The 18,716-nt window shown below is 47.7% G+C and overlaps 1 protein-coding gene across 2 annotated transcripts in view; it reads right to left on the bottom strand.

The window, feature by feature from the left end:
- LOC124032318 (disco-interacting protein 2 homolog B-A-like) overlaps positions 1-18,716 on the bottom strand; it is a 101,078-nt gene that overhangs the window by 50,859 nt on the left and 31,503 nt on the right. For both annotated transcript variants that reach the window (XM_046344627.1, XM_046344626.1), the window contains exon 2: positions 4,404-4,475. In XM_046344627.1, the coding sequence (XP_046200583.1) occupies positions 4,404-4,475 (72 nt within the window). The remainder of the gene's footprint in view (positions 1-4,403; positions 4,476-18,716) is intronic.

Below are 18,716 nucleotides of genomic sequence, written 5' to 3' on the forward strand. Positions count from 1 at the left end.
GCCTCCAGTGGTAGACTGTTGGCTGACTCAGGGCTTTCCATGTCCAGCCTCCAGTGGTAGTCTGTTGGCAGCCTCCAGCCTCCAGTGGTAGTCTGTTGGCTGACTCAGGGCTTTCCATGTCCAGCCTCCAGTGGTAGGCTGTTGGCTGACTCAGGGCTTTCCATGTCCAGCCTCCAGTGGTAGGCTGTTGGCTGACTCAGGGCTTTCCATGTCCAGCCTCCAGTGGTAGTCTGTTGGCTGACTCAGGGCTTTCCATGTCCAGCCTCCAGTGGTAGACTGTTGGCTGACTCAGGGCTTTCCATGTCCAGCCTCCAGTGGTAGTCTGTTGGCTGACTCAGGGCTTTCCATGTCCAGCCTCCAGTGGTAGACTGTTGGCTGACTCAGGGCTTTCCATGTCCAGCCTCCAGTGGTAGTCTGTTGGCTGACTCAGGGCTTTCCATGGATATCCTCCAGTGGTAGTCTGTTGGCTGACTCAGGGCTTTCCATGTCCAGCCTCCAGTGGTAGACTGTTGGCTGACTCAGGGCTTTCCATGTCCAGCCTCCAGTGGTAGTCTGTTGGCTGACTCAGGGCTTTCCATGGATATCCTCCAGTGGTAGTCTGTTGGCTGACTCAGGGCTTTCCATGGACATCCTCCAGTGGTAGACTGTTGGCTGACTCAGGGCTTTCCATGGACATCCTCCAGTGGTAGACTGTTGGCTGACTCAGGGCTTTCCATGTCCATCCTCTAGTGGTAATCTGTTGGCTGACTCAGGGCTTTCCATGTCCAGCCTCCAGTGGCAGTCTGTTGGCTGACTCAGGGCTTTCCATGGACATCCTCCAGTGGTAGTCTGTTGGCTGACTCAGGGCTTTCCATGGACATCCTCCAGTGGTAGTCTGTTGGCTGACTCGGGGCTTTCCATGGACATCCTCCAGTGGTAGACTGTTGGCTGACTCGGGGCTTTCCATGGACATCCTCCAGTGGTAGACTGTTGGCTGACTCAGGGCTTTCCATGGACATCCTCCAGTGGTAGACTGTTGGCTGACTCAGGGCTTTCCATGGACATCCTCCAGTGGTAGACTGTTGGCTGACTCAGGGCTTTCCATGGACATCCTCCAGTGGTAGACTGTTGGCTGACTCAGGGCTTTCCATGGACATCCTCCAGTGGTAGACTGTTGGCTGACTCAGGGCTTTCCGTGGACATCCTCCAGTGGTAGACTGTTGGCTGACTCAGGGCTTTCAATGGGCACTGACTGGTACTGACCAGATTAGAGCAAGAGGAGTAACAATGGTACGCTACACCCCAGCTCGTGACTAACTACCATACCTATAAATTTGAAGTTTGAAGTGAATGGTGTTCAAGGAACACTAGGCTAGTTGCATTTAATACATGTTCGAGTTTGTCATTGTAAACAAGAATTTGGACTTGCCTAGTAAAATAACGGTTAAAATATAAAATATAAAAAGTTAGAGTAATGATGACGCTGTTACTTCATCCACCACCAGAGTGCAGCAGAGAGCCATGAACGCTCCCATCGCCACTGGAACAGACAGAGGGAGGTCGAAAAGATTTAGGAAAACAATCACGTCCACTGTCACCTTAATGGATGGGTGGGGCGGGGGGGGGTCAGTACAGTTAGGCCTACACACCATTTATGGAACAGTTTTGGCTTCTGTGTGCATTCTCTCCCCATAAAAATGACTTTTAAGTATTTATTGAAGACTCATCTCTTCAGTGGGTCATATGATTGAGTGTAGTCTGGCCCAGGAGTGTGAAGGTGAACGGAAAGGCACTGGAGCAACGAACCCCCCTTGCTGTCTCTGCCTGGCAGGTTCCCCTCTCTCCACTGGGATTCTCTGCCTCTAACCCTATTACAGGGGCTGAGTCACTGGCTTACTGGTGCTCTTCCATGCCGTCCCTAGGAGGGGTGCGTCACTTGAGTGTGTTGAGTCACTGACGTGGTCTTCCTGTCTGGGTTGGTGCCCCCCCTTGGGTTGTGCCGTGGCGGAGATCTTTGTGGGATATACTCTGCCTAGTCTCAGGATGGTAAGTTGGTGGTTGAAGATATCCCTCCAGTGGTGTGGGGGCTGTGCTTTGGCAAAGTGGGTGGGGTTATCTCCTGCCTGTTTGGCAATGTCCGGGGGCATCGTCGGATGGGGCCACAGTGTCTCCTGACCCCTCCTGTCTCAGCCTCCAGTATTTATGCTGCAGTAATTTGTGTGTCGGGGGGCTAGGGTCAGTCTGTTATATCTGGAGTATTTCTCCTGTCTTATCCGGTGTCCTGTGTGAATTTAAGTATGCTCTCTAATTCTCTCTCTCTCGGAGGAGGACCTGAGCCCTAGGACCATGCCTCAGGACTACCAGGCCCGATGACTCCTTGCTGTCCCCAGTCCACATGGCAGTGCTGCTGCTCCAGTTTCAACTGTACTGCCTGCGGCTATGGAACCCTGACCTGTTCACCGGATGTGCTACCTGTCCCAGACCTGCTGTTTTCAACTCTAGAGACAGCAGGTGCAGTAGAGATACTCTAAATGATCGGCTATGAAAAGCCAACTGACATTTACTCCTGAGGTGCTGACCTGTTGCACCCTCGACAACCACTGTGATTATTATTATTTGACCCTGCTGGTCATCTATGAACATTTGAACATCTTGGCCATGTTCTGTTATAATCTCCACCCAGCACAGCTAGAAGAGGACTGGCCACCCCTCATAGCCTGGTTCCTCAATAGGTTTCTTCCTAGGTTCTGGCCTTTCTAGGGAGTTTTTCCTAGCCACTGTGCTTCTACACATGCATTGCTTGCTTTTTGGGGTTTTAGGCTGGGTTTCTGTACAGCACTTTGAGATATCAGCTGACATAAGAAGAGCTTTATAAATAAATTGGATTTGACTTGTTGGTGCAAAACTGACATAGTTGATGAGCTTGGTCATTGCCGTCAGTTCAATTGAAAAGGCTTAAGTTGGAGTCTGGGGTTAGGCTGAAAACTCTATGCTTCTATGTCACCTGTCCCAGTAAGGAGACACATGGATTATAAATGTCAAGAGGAGTCAGAGTAGAAGGAAGGGAGAAGAGGAGAAGTAGAGAGAAGGAAGAGGAGAGAAGAGAAGTAGAGAGAAGAAGGAAGAGGAGAGAGAAGAGAAGTAGAGAAGAGGAGAGAGAAGTAGAGAGAAGAGGAGAAGTAGAGAGAAGAAGGAAGAGGAAAGAGAAGAATTAGAGAGAAGAGGAGTGAAGTAGAGAGAAGAGGAGTGAAGTAGAGAGAAGAGGAGAGATAAGTAGAGAGAAGAGGAGAGATAAGTAGAGAGAAGAGGAGAGAGAAGTAGAGAGATAAGTAGAGAGAAGAGGAGAGAGAAGTAGAGAGAAGAGGAGAGAGAAGTAGAGAGAAGAGAAGTAGAGAGAAGAAGGAAGAGAAGAAAGAAGAGGAGAAGTAGAGAGAAGAGTAGAAGAAGTAGAGAGAAGAGGAGAAGTCGAGAGAAGAAGGAAGAGGAGAGAGAAGAGAAGTAGAGAGAAGAGGAGAGAGAAGTAGAGAGAAGAGGAGAAGTAGAGAGAAGAAGGAAGAGGAAAGAGAAGAATTAGAGAGAAGAGAAGTAGAGAGAATAGGAGAGAAGTAGAGAGAAGAGGAGAGATAAGTAGAGAGAAGAGGAGAGAAGAGGAGAGAAGTAGAGAGAAGAGGAGAGAAGTAGAGAGAAGAGGAGAGATAAGTAGAGAGAAGAGGAGAGATAAGTAGAGAGAAGAGGAGAGATAAGTAGAGAGAAGAGGAGAGAAGAGGAGAGAAGTAGAGAGAAGAGGAGAGAAGTAGAGAGAAGAGGAGAGATAAGTAGAGAGAAGAGGAGAGAGAAGTAGAGAGAAGAGGAGAGAGAAGTAGAGAGAAGAGAAGTAGAGAGAAGAAGGAAGAGAAGAAAGAAGAGGAGAAGTAGAGAGAAGAGTAGAAGAAGTAGAGAGAAGAGGAGAAGTCGAGAGAAGAAGTAGAGAGAAGAGTATAAGTCGAGGGAGTAGAGAGTAGAAGGAAAAGGAGAAGTCGAGAGAAGAGGAGAAGTCGAGAGAAGTAGAGAGAAGAAGTAGAGAGAAGAGGAGAAGTCGAGAGAAGTAGAGAGAAGAAGTAGAGAGAAGAGGAGAAGTCGAGAGAAGAAGTAGAGAGAAAAAGGAAGAGGGGAGAAGAGGAGAGAAGTGAAAGATGAGAAGGGGAAGGAATAAGACGGAAAGTATAAGAGATAAGAGATAAACTACAAACTGATGATCTGAGGGAGGAAGAGGAATATGAAAGGAGAAAGAAGAGGAGGAAGAAATGTGTCTTACTGGTGATCTGAGGGAGGAAGAGGAATATGAAAGGAGAAAGAAGAGGAGGAAGAAATGTGTCTTACTGGTGATCTGAGGGAGGAAGAGGAATATGAAAGGAGAAAGAAGAGGAGGAAGAAATGTGTCTTACTGGTGATCTGAGGGAGGAAGGGGCCCAGCAGCTTGGCTCGTTTCTTCTCATAGCCCTTCTGTGTGATGTCACCTAGCAGAGAAGAAGAGAAGACGATACACACACATTAGTTAGTCACCACATTAACACTACCAACAATCAACAAGACACACACAGTCACCAGTCAGTCACCACATTAACACTACTATCAATCAACAAGACACACAGTCACCAGTCAGTCACCACATTAACACTACCAACAATCAACAAGACACACAGTCAGTCACCACATTAACACCACTCTCAATCAACAAGACAGTCACCACATTAACACTACTATCAATCAACAAGACAGTCACCACATTAACACCACTATCAATCAACAAGACAGTCACCACATTAACACCACTATCAATCAACAAGACAGTCACCACATTAACACCACTATCAATCAACAAGACAGTCACCACACTAACACTACTATCAATCAACAAGACACACAGTCACCAGTCAGTCACCACATTAACACCACTCTCAATCAACAAGACAGTCACCACATTAACACCACTATCAATCAACAAGACAGTCACCACATTAACACCACTATCAATCAACAAGACAGTCACCACATTAACACCACTATCAATCAACAAGACAGTCACCACATTAACACTACTATCAATCAACAAGACAGTCACCACATTAACACCACTATCAATCAACAAGACAGTCACCACATTAACACCACTATCAATCAACAAGACAGTCACCACATTAAAACACCACTATCAATCAACAAGACAGTCACCACATTAACACCACTATCAATCAACAAGACAGTCACCACATTAACACCACTATCAATCAACAAGACAGTCACCACATTAACACTACTATCAATCAACAAGACAGTCACCACATTAACACCACTATCAATCAACAAGACAGTCACCACATTAACACCACTATCAATCAACAAGACAGTCACCACATTAACACCACTATCAATCAACAAGACAGTCACCACATTAACACCACTATCAATCAACAAGACAGTCACCACATTAACACCACTATCAATCAACAAGACAGTCACCACATTAACACTACTATCAATCAAGACATAGTGTTCTGTCGTCTCCAGGTCCTAACTCTAAAGTCTGTCTAGTCATCACACTAACATCACACTCCCCCTGTATTGTTCCTGCTTCCCCGACAGGGAGAGACATGAAGTGAGAAGGGAGACAGAGGACATCGTGTATAGAAGTGTGGGGACCGGGAATCCACCCCACGTAGGGACCGGGAATCCACCCCACGTAGGGACTGCGAATCCACCCCACGCAGGCAGGGGACTGCATAGGTACCTAAAGCAGTGACTTTAACCACTGAACCAAACTCAGGCAGCATAATACACTTCTGAAACCTTCCAGGGGATGTGCGGTCAGCTTTGGGGGTTTGGCCCCGAACAACACTCCCACTACTGCAGAGTAAATCCACACATTCCCTAAACTCCCCCCAAAACCACACACACATATCCCCTTGTATGACCAGCGACAGCATCACAGGATCACAGGATCACTTTTTCACATGAGAAAAAGTGGCCCCTCAAAGCCAAGAAGTGCCTGCTCCCTCCCCCGGCCCCCCCGGTGTCAGGCAGCTCAGAATAGAGGAAGATAAACATGTGATGAGAGAGACGTGTTGGTCAGGGAAGTGAGAGAGAACATAACACAGTGTTTCAAATAACAATGGAAAGAGAGATAGAGAAGGACAGGATAGAGGGGAGGAGGAGAGGGAGGGGGGAAGGGAGAGGAGGAGAGGGACAGGATAAAGGGGAGGAGGAGAGGGAGGGGGGAGGAGGAGAGGGACAGGATAAAGGAGAGAAGGAGAGGGAGGGGGAGGAGAGGGACAGGATAAAGGGGAGGAGGGGAGGAGGAGAGGGACAGGATAGAGGGGGAGGGAGGAGAGGGAGGGGGAGGGAGGAGGAGAGGGACAGGATAGAGGGGGAGGGAGGGAGAGGAGGAGAGGGACATGATAAAGGGGAGGAGGGGAGGAGGAGAGGGACATGATAGAGGGGGAGGGAGGAGAGGAGGAGAGGGACAGGATAGAGGGGGAGGGAGGGGGAGGAGGAGAGGGACAGGATAGAGGGGAGGAGGAGAGGGAGGGGGAGGAGGAGAGGGACAGGATAAAGGGGAGGAGGAGAGGGAGGGGGAGGAGGAGAGGGACAGGATAGGGGGAGGAGGAGAGGGACAGGATAGGGGGAGGAGGAGAGGGACAGGATAGAGGGGGAGGGAGGAGAGGGACAGGATAGAGGGGAGGGAGGAGAGGGAGGGGGAGGAGGAGAGGGACAGGATAGAGGGGAGGGAGGAGAGGGAGGGGGAGGAGGAGAGGGACAGGATAGAGGGGGAGGGAGGGAGGGACAGGATAGAGGGGGAGGGAGGGGGAAGGAGGGGAGAGGAGGAAGGAGGAGAGGAGGGGGAGGAGGAGGGACAGGATAGAGGTGGAGGTCGGAGAGGGAGGGGGAGGAGGAGAGGGACAGTATAGAGGGGGAGGGCGGAGAGGGAGGGGGAAGGAGGGGGAATGAGGAAGGAGGGGAGAGGAGGAAGGAGGAGAGGGGGGAGGAGGAATGAGGAAGGAGGGGAGAGGAGGAAGGAGGAGAGGGAGGGGGAGGAGGAGAGGGACAGGATAGAGGAGGAAGGAGGGGGAGGAGGAAGGAGGAGAGGGTTGGGGGAGGGGGAGGAGGAGAGGGACAGGATAGAGGGGGAGGGAGGGAGGAGAGGGAGGAGGAGAGGGACAGGATAGAGGGGGAGGGAGGAGAGGGAGGGGGAGGAGAGGGACAGGATAGAGGGGGAGGGAGGAGAGGGAGGGGGAGGAGAGGGACAGGATAGAGGGGGAGGGAGGGAGGAGGAGAGGGACAGGATAGAGGGGAGGGCGGAGAGGGAGGGGGAAGGAGGGGGAATGAGGAGGGAGGGGAGAGGAGGAGGGAGGAGGAGGGGGGAGGAGGAGAGGGACAGGATAGAGGAGGAAGGAGGAGAGGGAGGGGGAGGAGGAAGGAGGAGAGGGTTGGGGGAGGCAGAGAGGGACAGGATAGAGGGGGAGGGAGGGGGGGAGTCAAACAGTCTACTCCAACCAAATGGAGGCCTTAGAAGCTGCCTCCAGCTGTACAAAGGTAATTAAAATACAGTACCCTGTGTATGTAAAGAATGATAAAACACGAAAAGAGCACAAAATGAAGCTTCTTATGGAAAATCAAGAGACACTTTTTGCTGACTATGATAAAAATGGGAGCATCAGCAACCTCATCTTCCACACAGACCATCCCTGGCAGGGCACAGTGCTATATTAGCACACTACCGAGGGGTGGAAACTCGGGATACTAGACAACGAGGACTGAGTCAGCTAATATAAATCTCTGTAAGTCAGGAACAGTATTGGGACAAGGCAACCCCAAACAGTTTCTGCGGGACTTTCACCTAATCAAAGAATTAGCTCAGTAGGAGAAGCTCTCCCTTGAGAAAGATACCCCCCACTCCGAGCAGGTCAGACCAGACCTCTTCATTATATAACCCCACAGACAAGCAACCCCAAGCGGAAATTCAACCTCCCCGTACAGAGTACTAACCCCTCATTGAAATTAAGAATACATTTACCCAGCTGATGGTAAGGCAGGAGGAGCTGGAACAGCAGGTGATTACACCCCAGTCAGCCCAGACCCAGACAAGTCCAGCAAAACAACACCCCCTTAACTTGACCCGGAGAGCTGGAGGTGGACAGAGACATATCTGCACTCCAGACTGTGGTGAGTCAACTTCAACAGGAAAAAATAGCAGGAGAAGAACTGAGCACTAGAGGAGAGGATCAGACTGCTGGAGGAGAGGGTGAAGAACAGAGCACTAGAGGAGAGGATCAGACTGCTGGAGGAGAGGGTGAAGAACAGAGCACTAGAGGAGAGGATCAGACTGCTGGAGGAGAGGGAGAAGAACATAGCACTAGAGGAGAGGATCAGACTGCTAGAGGAGAGGGAGAAGAACAGAGCACTAGAGGAGAGGGAGAAGAACAGAGCACTAGAGGAGAGGATCCGACTGCTGGAGGAGAGGGAGAAGAACAGAGCACTAGAGGAGAGGGAGAAGAACAGAGCACTAGAGGAGAGGATCAGACTGCTGGAGGAGAGGGAGAAGAACAGAGCACTAGAGGAGAGGATCAGACTGCTGGAGGAGGGGGAGAAGAACAGAGCACTAGAGGAGAGGATCAGACTGCTGGAGGAGGGGGAGAAGAACAGAGCACTAGAGGAGAGGATCAGACTGCTGGAGGAGAGGGTGAAGAACAGAGCACTAGAGGAGAGGATCAGACTGCTGGAGGAGAGGGTGAGGGGGATGACGTGTGACAGAGAACAACCCACTAGAGAGGTGGGCACCCCCACAGAGAAGCCGGCAGAACAGCCCACCTCAGCTTCCGACAAAAGTCTCGACACCACAGCAGAATAGTCCAACCCAGACCCTGACCACGCAAACATCACAGCAGAACAGACAAATGAAGAACCCCAAGCCCAGGGGATCTCACCCCCTCTGAGCTACCTACTTGGTTCACCCAGCCACATAATAATACACCCAGCGCACCCTAAACCTTCTGTCTGAGGACCAACTAGGTTCACCGTCACATGATAATACACCCAGCGCACCCTAGACCTTCTGTCTGAGGACCAACTAGGTTCACCGTCACATGATAATACACCCAGCGCACCCTAAACCTTCTGTCTGAGGACCAACTAGGTTCACCGTCACATGACAATACACCCAGCGCACCCTAGACCTTCTGTCTGAGGACCTACTAGGGTCACCCAGCCACATGATAATACACCCAGCGCACCCTAAACCTTCTGTCTGAGGACCAACTAGGTTCACCGTCACATGATAATACACCCAGCGCACCCTAAACCTTCTGTCTGAGGACCAACTAGGTTCACCCAGCCACATGATAATACACCCAGCACACCCTAAACCTTCTGTCTGAGGACCTACTAGGGACACCAAGCCACATGATAATAGACACAGGCACAAACCACCTGAGAACACAGCAGGAAAGGGTGGCCGTAGCACTCAAGGGAGTGATTGAAAAAGGTTATCCTAAGCGGTTATATCATCCCTGCTACCATGAAAAGACTGCTACCTTACAGCGGGTATTCCCTGTGACTGTGCCTCAAAACCAAATGTTTACCTGGCCCACCACTCCATCCTGGACAGCCTTTATGACCAGGTCCACCTAGGACTGGGCCATAAGGCCAAAATCTCATATCCCAATAAAGGTCATTTAATATCCCGATAACGATACATATCACAATATAGCACATTTTCTGTCAATTCAATGAATGAATAGTTTATATAAAATTACCACATGTAAAGGCCTATTACTTGTTACATTTTTAATTATACTCAATAAAAAGGTATTTAGTCATATTTTATTGTTTATTTTATTTAGAACCTGTGCAAATGTTCAATGTTCATGAAACAAAATCTAAAATGGTTAATAGAAAACACTTCAACTATAGTTGCAAACCAAATAAATACAGGCAAAAAATATATATATATTTTGGGGAGGGCTTGCCTGTCTCGCATGTTATTTTGGCATTAATAAGTGTACATATCAATTTGCATGTGGTACCTTGGGTTGAGTGTTGGCACCAACTCACCAAACCCCCGTTTCCCGACCGTGTAAATGGTGCCATGTCTTCACAGATGTAAGTTGTAACTGCAGCTGTTCTCTCCTTCCATCTTCATGGTTCTTTGCCATATGTTGTGCCGCGGGCAAAAGCCTCTTGCAACGTCTGAGACGGGGGTTTGTTTTGAGCACGCGACTGTACTTCTTTGAGTCTCATCAGTAGACTCTTTCCGTTCTGTTTCACATGATTCTTGCGTAGGTGGTAAAAGAGGTTAGTGGTGTTTGAGCCGGTTGTCAGGACTGGCCTGCTGCATATTTTGTAGAGGACAGTTTTCTGGTCCGTGTCAGACTTTTCATACCCAAACCACGTCCATGTGACCAAAGTTGCCCCTCTTTTAGGTATGAGCTCCGTGTCTCCATGCTCTGTGTCAAATTCACTCTCCTCCATGTTTGTTTGTGTTGCAAATTTCCTTCCACACGTCACGCAAAGCATTGTCCAATTGACAAAAAAATATTACCGTAAAGAGTGTGATTTGCGACAACGAAATAAATGAACCAGCATAATATGAAACTATATACGTTTTTCTATCGTCACGCGATATATAATTGTCATATCGCCCAGCACAAGGCAGCTCTGCCCACCTTCGCCCGTACTCTAAAGGACATTGCCCTCAAACGCAGCCCCAACACTTCACACAGGAGCAACAGATCCATAGACCCCGCCCAGACCAGCGAGACACTCTTCCCCCTGACCTACACAGAGACCACAATACCACCAGCCACATCCACACCCAATCAACCACCCCCCCAGGTTAACCATGCCCAGACCAGTGAGACACTCTTCCCCTGGACCTACACAGAGACCACAATACCACCAGCCACACCCAATCAACCACCCCCCCAGGTTAACCATGCCCAGACCAGCGAGACACTCTTCCCCCTGACCTACACAGAGACCACAATACCACCAGCCACACCCAATCAACCACCCCCCCCAGGTTAACCATGCCCAGACCAGCGAGACACTCTTCCCCCTGACCTACACAGAGACCACAATACCACCAGCCACACCCAATCAACCACCCCCGGGTTAACCATGCCCACACCCCATTTAGGCCCCCTCTGATCAGACCTATGCCCCTCCTGCCCACCCCATACATCCCACCCCCGCAAAGAGGGCCTCATCATGGAAGTCACACATACTGCCAGGCCGTGTGCGGGCAAACAGGCCCAACCCCCACTCTTACACTCGCCCAAGCCAATAGCATGTACCAGATGCTCAGCAGGCTCTGCTCACACTTACTGACCTGAGGTCAAACCACACAACCAACAACATTGGACACTTTATGGTAGATGTTTTGGGCGCCGATTTGCTGATTTTAAAATATTTTTTTACACCTTTATTTAATCTTTATTTAACTAGGCAAGTCAGTTAAGAACACAATCTTATTTTCAATGACGGCCTAGAAACGGTGGGTTAACTGCCTCGTTAAGTGGCAGAAAGACAGATTTTCACCTTGTCAGTTCGGGGGATCCAATCTTGCAACCTTACAGTTAACTAGTCCAACGCAATAACGACCTGCCTCTCTCTCGTTGCACTCCACAAGGAGACTGCCTGTTACGCAAATGCAGTAAGCTAAGGTAAGTTGCTAGCTAGCATTAAACTTATCTTATAAAAAACAATCAATTATAATCACTAGTTAACTACACAACCACTGCTGACACCGAGCTGACAAGGTGAAAATCTGTCGTTCTGCCCCTTAACGAGGCAGTTAATCCACCGTTTCTAGGCCGTCATTGAAAATAAGAATGTGTTCGTAATTGACTTGCCTAGTTAAATAAAGGTATAAAAAATAAAATAAAAATCGGCCCCCAAAATTACCGATTGTTATGAAAACTTGAAATCGGCCCTTCCGATTAAATCGGTCGACCTCTAGTTGTGAGGTCTGCACACCAACCAAGAATTCACAATATGGGACAAACACCAAATTGAGATTGCATGCAGAATTCTGCAAAAATATCCCCCCGTGTCAACACCAAGTAATGCATGCAGAGCAGAATTAGGCTGATACCCACGAATGATCAAATTCCAGAAAAGAGCCGATAAATTCTTCAACCACCTAAAAGGAAACGATTCCCATACCTTCCATAACAAAACCATCACCTACAGAGAAATGAACCTGGAGAAGAGTCCCCTAAGCACGCTGGTCCTGGGGCTCTGTTTACAAATACAAACAGACCCCACAGAGCCCCAGGACAGCAACACAATTAGACCCAACCAAATCATGAGAAAATATATTGGTAAGAATTAACAAACAAAAAACAGAGCAAACTAGAATGCTACTTGGCCCTAAACAGAGAGTACACATTGGCAGAATACCTGACCAGTGTGACTGACCCAAACTTAAGGAAAGCTTTGACTATGTACAGACTCAGTGAGCATAGCCTTGCTATTGAGATAGGCCACCGTAGGCAGACCTGGCTCTCAAGAGAAGACAGGCTATGTGCACGCTGCGCACAAAATGAGGTTGAAACGGAGCTGCACTTCCTAAAATCAGGCCAAATATATGACCATAGAGACACATATTTCCCTCAGATTACACAGATCCACAAAGAATTAAAAAACAACCCAATTTTGATAAACTCCCATATCTACTGGGTGAAATACCAGTGTGACATCACAGCAGCAAGATTTGTGACCTGTTGCCACAAGAAAAGGGCAACCAGTGAAGAACAAACACCATTGTAAATACAACCCATTTTTATGCTTATTTATTTTCCCTTTTGAACATTGTTACAACACTGAATATAGACATAATATGACATTTGTAATGTCTTTATTCTTCTGGAACTTCTGTGAGTGTAATTTTTACTCTTCAATGTATTGTTTATTTCATTTTTGTATCTACTTCACTTGCTTTGGCAATGTTAACATGTTTCCCATGCCTATGAAGCTCCTTGAATTGAAGAGAGAGAGAGAGAAAGAGAGAGAGAAAGAGAGAGAGAAAGAGAGAAAGAGAAAGAGAGAAAGAGAAAGAGAGAAAGAGAAAGAGAGAGAAAGAGAGAGAAAGAGAGAGAAAGAGAGAGAAAGAGAGAGAAAGAGAGAGAAAGAGAGAGAAAGAGAGAGAAAGAGAGAGAAAGAGAGAGAAAGAGAGAGAAAGAGAAAAGAGAGAGAAAGAGAGAGAAAGAGAGAGAAAGAGAGAGAAAGAGAGAGAAAGAGAGAGAAAGAGAGAGAAAGAGAGAGAAAGAGAGAGAAAGAGAGAGAAAGAGAGAAAGAGAGAGAGAGAGAAAGAGAGAGAGAGAGAGAGAGAGAGAGAGAGAGAGAGAGAGAGAGAGAGATCGTTCAAAATCCAGAAAAAAAGCTGTTAAATTCTACAACCATCTAAAAAGGAAGCGATGCCTACAAATTCCATCACAAAGCCCTCGACTACAGAGAGGAACCTAGAAAAAAGTCCCCTCAGCCCGCACAGAGCCCCAGGACAGCAACACAATTAAATCAATGAAATTGAGAAAAGACAAAAAACTAATTGGACACCCTAGAAATAATTAGGGCTGGGCGATATGGCCCAAACATCATATCACTGTCTTTGTTCTTCTGTTGACATATGAAAGTATAATGGTAGTTTATGATTGTTGAATAATAAATGTTTTATGAGTATGGGCAACACATACATTCTAAGGGATTTCAAAATGGGTTTCTCCCGTCCGGTAGTTTTATGCTGTTCAATTCAACCAAAAATAGTTTCCTGCATTTCCAGCACTCATTTGAGATCATTTCCACACTGTCACGTAGGGCTGCACGATATGGACAAGAAAACGAGGCCTTACTTCTTACCAAAATGTTAGACTTGCGATTTAGATCAAAACACTTGGGTGAACTGTTGGAATCATGGAACGAGAATGTTTATTCTAATTCTATAGTTAGAATATAAATAATAGTGGGACTTTGAATACAGTGTTGTTTGACATGACAACAAATGAAAATGCCAGGGAGGAGTTATTGTGACAGGGTAGGAACCAAAGTGATGGTCAGCATTTCCTAGGGCACCCTATAATCTGTTTCTTCATGTAGCCAACATATACATGCGTCGCCTATTCCGCTTTGATTTAGAATATACTGTTGAACAAACATGCTGATTTAGGCCTACACCAGCACTGGTATCACGATGTATTAGCTAGCTACGTTTGCCTTGACTCAGTACATTGATTAGCTAGCTAGCCAGCTAACTAGTGATTAGCGGCTAACACAATTTAGCTAAAACTCGCAACGAAAAGACAAACTAGTTGTGTTTCTTACATCAGCAAACAACCTAATATTGCAATTATAAAGCGCTTGAGGTTTTATATTAAGAAGCAAAGTGGAAACATCGACGTCATCAACATTGTTGCATGTGCTGCATTCACCATGAAGACAGAAAGCAAGTGTCTGGTGGTTGAGGAACAACAAACGCGCTCCTTGGGTGACAGGGGGTGGGGCTAGGTCTGTGTGGAAAGCAGCCTGGTGAGAGAGCAGATAGAGATGACTCAGTAGTGTTGTAAACTATGAAAATGGACATTACCCACGGCATAGCACCTTCTACAAACCATACGTTCAAATACCGTTATAGAAGGTAAAGTAGAAATCCTAAACAGTCTGTGCATCAATACCGGTATATCGTCAAATATGATACACCACCCAGCCCTAGAAAGAATCAACCAAAAACTGAGCAAATTGGAAGAATGTCTGGCCCTAAACAAAGAGTACAGTTGCAGAATACCTGACCACTGTGACTGACCCAAACTTAAGGAAAGCTTTGACTATGTACAGACTCAGTGAGCATAGCCTTGCTATTGAGAGAGGCTGCTGTAGGCTGACCTACAGCAGGCTGACCTCACAGCCCACAAAATGAGGTGGAAACAAAAGTATGGCCACATTAGAGACACATATTTCCCTCAGATTACACAGATCCACAAAATAAGGCTGTAGAAAACAAATCAAACATTGATAAACTCTCATATCTGTTAGATGAAATACCACAGTGTGCAGTCACAGGAGCCAGATGTGTGACCTGTTGCCATGAGAAAAGGGAAACCAGTGTAGCACAAACAATATATATATATTTTTTCCCCCTACTATTTGTACTACAACTATTTGCACATCACTAAAACAGTGTACATAGCTCATAATATAACACTTGAAATGCCTATATTGTTTTTACCTTTTTGAGTGCAATGTTTACTGTTATAAACATCGGTTTTGCTGATGCTGTTTTTTGTTTCTTCTCACTTTTGTTTAGTGTTTATTTCACTTGCTTTGGCAACATAAACGTATGTTTCCCATGCCAATAAAAGCCCCTTTGAATTGAATAGAGTGAGAGAGTAGAGAGAGAAAGAGAGAGCGAGAGGAAACCCAAAGTTCAACAACGGGTGTTGTGTGTTTTGTCTTGAAGGCACTACATTTACATTTAAGTCATTTAGCAGACGCTCTTATCCAGAGCGACTTACAACAGCTCTTTCCCTCACTCTGTTTGACATTCCATCGTGGAACAACTACTATTATCACAGAATGACTGCAATGGGTTATTTTAGGTCACACATTCATTTTGAGAGATGTGAACTTGTAAAAGATAAAAAAGAAAGGAAGGGCAGGAAGTAGAATTAAATATATTAGTGACTGAGAGTGTGTGACTGAGAGTGAGAGTGTGTGACTGTGAGAGTGAGAGAGTGTGTGACTGAGAGTGAGAGTGTGTGACTGTGAGAGTGAGAGAGTGTGTGACTGAGAGTGAGAGTGTGTGACTGTGAGAGTGAGAGAGTGTGTGACTGAGAGTGAGAGTGTGTGACTGTGAGAGTGTGTGACTGTGTGACTGTGACTGTGTGACTGTGTGACTGTGACTGTGTGACTGTGTGAGTGTGACTGTGTGACTGTGTGAGTGTGAGTGTGTGACTGAGTGTGTGACTGAGTGTGAGTGAGTGTGTGTGTGTGTGTGAGTGTGTGTGTGTGAGTGTGTGTGTGTGAGTGTGTGTGACTGTGAGTGAGTGTGACTGTGAGTGAGTGTGACTGTGAGTGAGTGTGACTGTGTGACTGTGTGACTGTGTGACTGTGTGACTGTGTGACTGTGTGACTGTGTGACTGTGTGACTGTGTGACTGTGTGACTGTGTGACTGTGAGAGTGTGTGACTGTGAGAGTGTGTGACTGTGAGAGTGTGTGACTGTGAGAGTGTGTGACTGTGAGAGTGTGTGACTGTGAGAGTGTGTGACTGTGTGACTGTGTGACTGTGTGACTGTGTGACTGTGTGACTGTGTGACTGTGTGACTGTGTGACTGTGTGACTGTGTGACTGTGTGACTGTGTGACTGTGACAGTGTGAGGTGGAAACTGAGCTGCACTTCCTAACCTCCTGCCAAATGTAGGACCATAGACACACATATTTCCCTCAGATTACACAGATACACGAAGAATTTGAAAACAAATCCTATTTTGATAAACTCCCATATCTATCGGGTGAAATACCAGTGTGCCATCACAGCAGCAATATTTGTGACCTGTTGCCACAAGAAAAACGTCAACCAGTGAAGAACAAACACCATTGTAAATACAACCCATATTTATGTTTATTCTCCCTTTTGTATTTTCACTATTTGCACATATGACATTTGAAATGTCTTTATTCTTTGTGTAATGTTTACTGTTGCATTTGTATTGTTTATTTCACTTTTGTTTATTTGTTAGACGCCTCTTGGACCCAGAGACGCCTCTTGGACCCAGAGACGCCTCTTGGACCCAGAGACGCCTCTTGGACCCAGAGACGCCTCTTGGACCCAGAGACGCCTCTTGGACCCAGAGACGCCTCTTGGACCCAGAGACGCCTCTTGGACCCAGAGACGCCTCTTGGACCCAGAGACGCCTCTTGGACCCAGAGACGCCTCTTGGACCCAGAGACGCCTCTTGGACCCAGAGACGCCTCTTGGACCCAGAGACGCCTCTTGGACCCAGAGACGCCTCTTGGACCCAGAGACGCCTCTTGGACCCAGAGAAGCCTCTTGGACCCAGAGAAGCCTCTTGGACCCAGAGAAGCCTCTTGGACCCAGAGAAGCCTCTTGGACCCAGAGAAGCCTCTTGGACCCAGAGAAGCCTCTTGGACCCAGAGAAGCCTCTTGGACCCAGAGAAGCCTCTTGGACCTAGCTACTGTGGCAGACAGTGGGATCCAGGCTGTATCATATCCGGCCGTGATTTGGAGTCCCATAGGGCGCCGCAAACTGGCTCAGTGTCGTCTGGGCTTGGCCGTAATTGTAAATAAGACACCCAGGCCTGGAGCTGAGTGCTGTTGGGTCATTAACTGAGACAGAGAGAGACAGAGAGAGTCTGTACTGTGGTACTGGGGTGAAACAACAACAAGCAAAGACTGGCACTGCCACACAGCACCACATCCACCCAGGCCCAGAGCTGGGAAGACAGCACCGCATGCACCACACCCCAGACACCCAGGCCTGGAGCTGGGAAGACAGCACCGCCTGCACCACACCCCAGACACCCAGGCCTGGAGCTGGGAAGACAGCACCGCCTGCACCACATCCACAGACACCCAGGCCCAGAGCTGGGAAGACAGCACCGCCTGCATCACACCCCAGACACCCAGGCCTGGAGCTGGGAAGACAGCACCGCTTGCACCACACCCCAGACACCCAGGCCTGGAGCTGGGAAGACAGCACCGCTTGCACCACACCCCAGACACCCAGGCCTGGAGCAGGGAAGACAGCACCGCCTGCACCACACCCCAGACACCCAGGCCTGGAGCTGGGAAGACAGCACCGCCTGCATCACACCCGACACCCAGGCCTGGAGCTGGGAAGACAGCACCGCTTGCACCACCCCCCAGACACCCAGGCCTGGAGCTCGGAAGACAGAGCAGGAAATGACACGGGCAACATGGGCAAGTCTACATCACCAACTGTTTGTGAACAACACTTTGTAACACTTTGAACAGCAATTTGTATGTATTAATATATAATAAATAATAATATATGCCATTTAGCAGACGCTTTTATCCAAAGCGACTTACAGTCATGTGTGCATACATTCTACGTATGGGTGGTCCCGGGGATCGAACCCACTACCCTGGCGTTACAAGCGCCATGCTCTACCAACTGAGCTACAGAAGGACCACCATATTAGAGTCCAGAAGGCAGGATGTGAGCGTCTCGCCTGCCACAAGCAGCTTCCAGTGTATTGAGACTACAGGAATGCATTCCAAATGGAACTTCCTTCACAGTCTCATATAGTGCACTACTTTCACCAGGGCCCATAACGCTCAGGTCAAAAGTAGTGCACTATATAGGGAATAGGGTGCTATTTAGACACAAACTAGAGGAATGTGTTGATGGGAGAACAGTCTCCTAACTGACTGGGGCCAAATGGCAAACTACCTAAACATGAGTAAATTACACAATTAAAACACCATCATATCATAACTAAGATTATCATGCCCCTCGTAACTAAGATTATCATGCCCCTCGTAACTAAGATTATCATGCCCCTCGTAACTAAGATTATCATGCCCCTCGTAACTAAATTATCATGCCCCTCGTAACTAAGATTATCATGCCCCTCGTAACTAAGATTATCATGCCCCTCGTAACTAAGATTATCATGCCCCTCGTAACTAAGATTATCATGCCCCTCGTAACTAAGATTATCATGCCCC

This window comes from Oncorhynchus gorbuscha, linkage group LG03, assembly GCF_021184085.1.
Source record: "Oncorhynchus gorbuscha isolate QuinsamMale2020 ecotype Even-year linkage group LG03, OgorEven_v1.0, whole genome shotgun sequence".
In the NCBI taxonomy this organism is placed as follows: domain Eukaryota; kingdom Metazoa; phylum Chordata; class Actinopteri; order Salmoniformes; family Salmonidae; genus Oncorhynchus; species Oncorhynchus gorbuscha.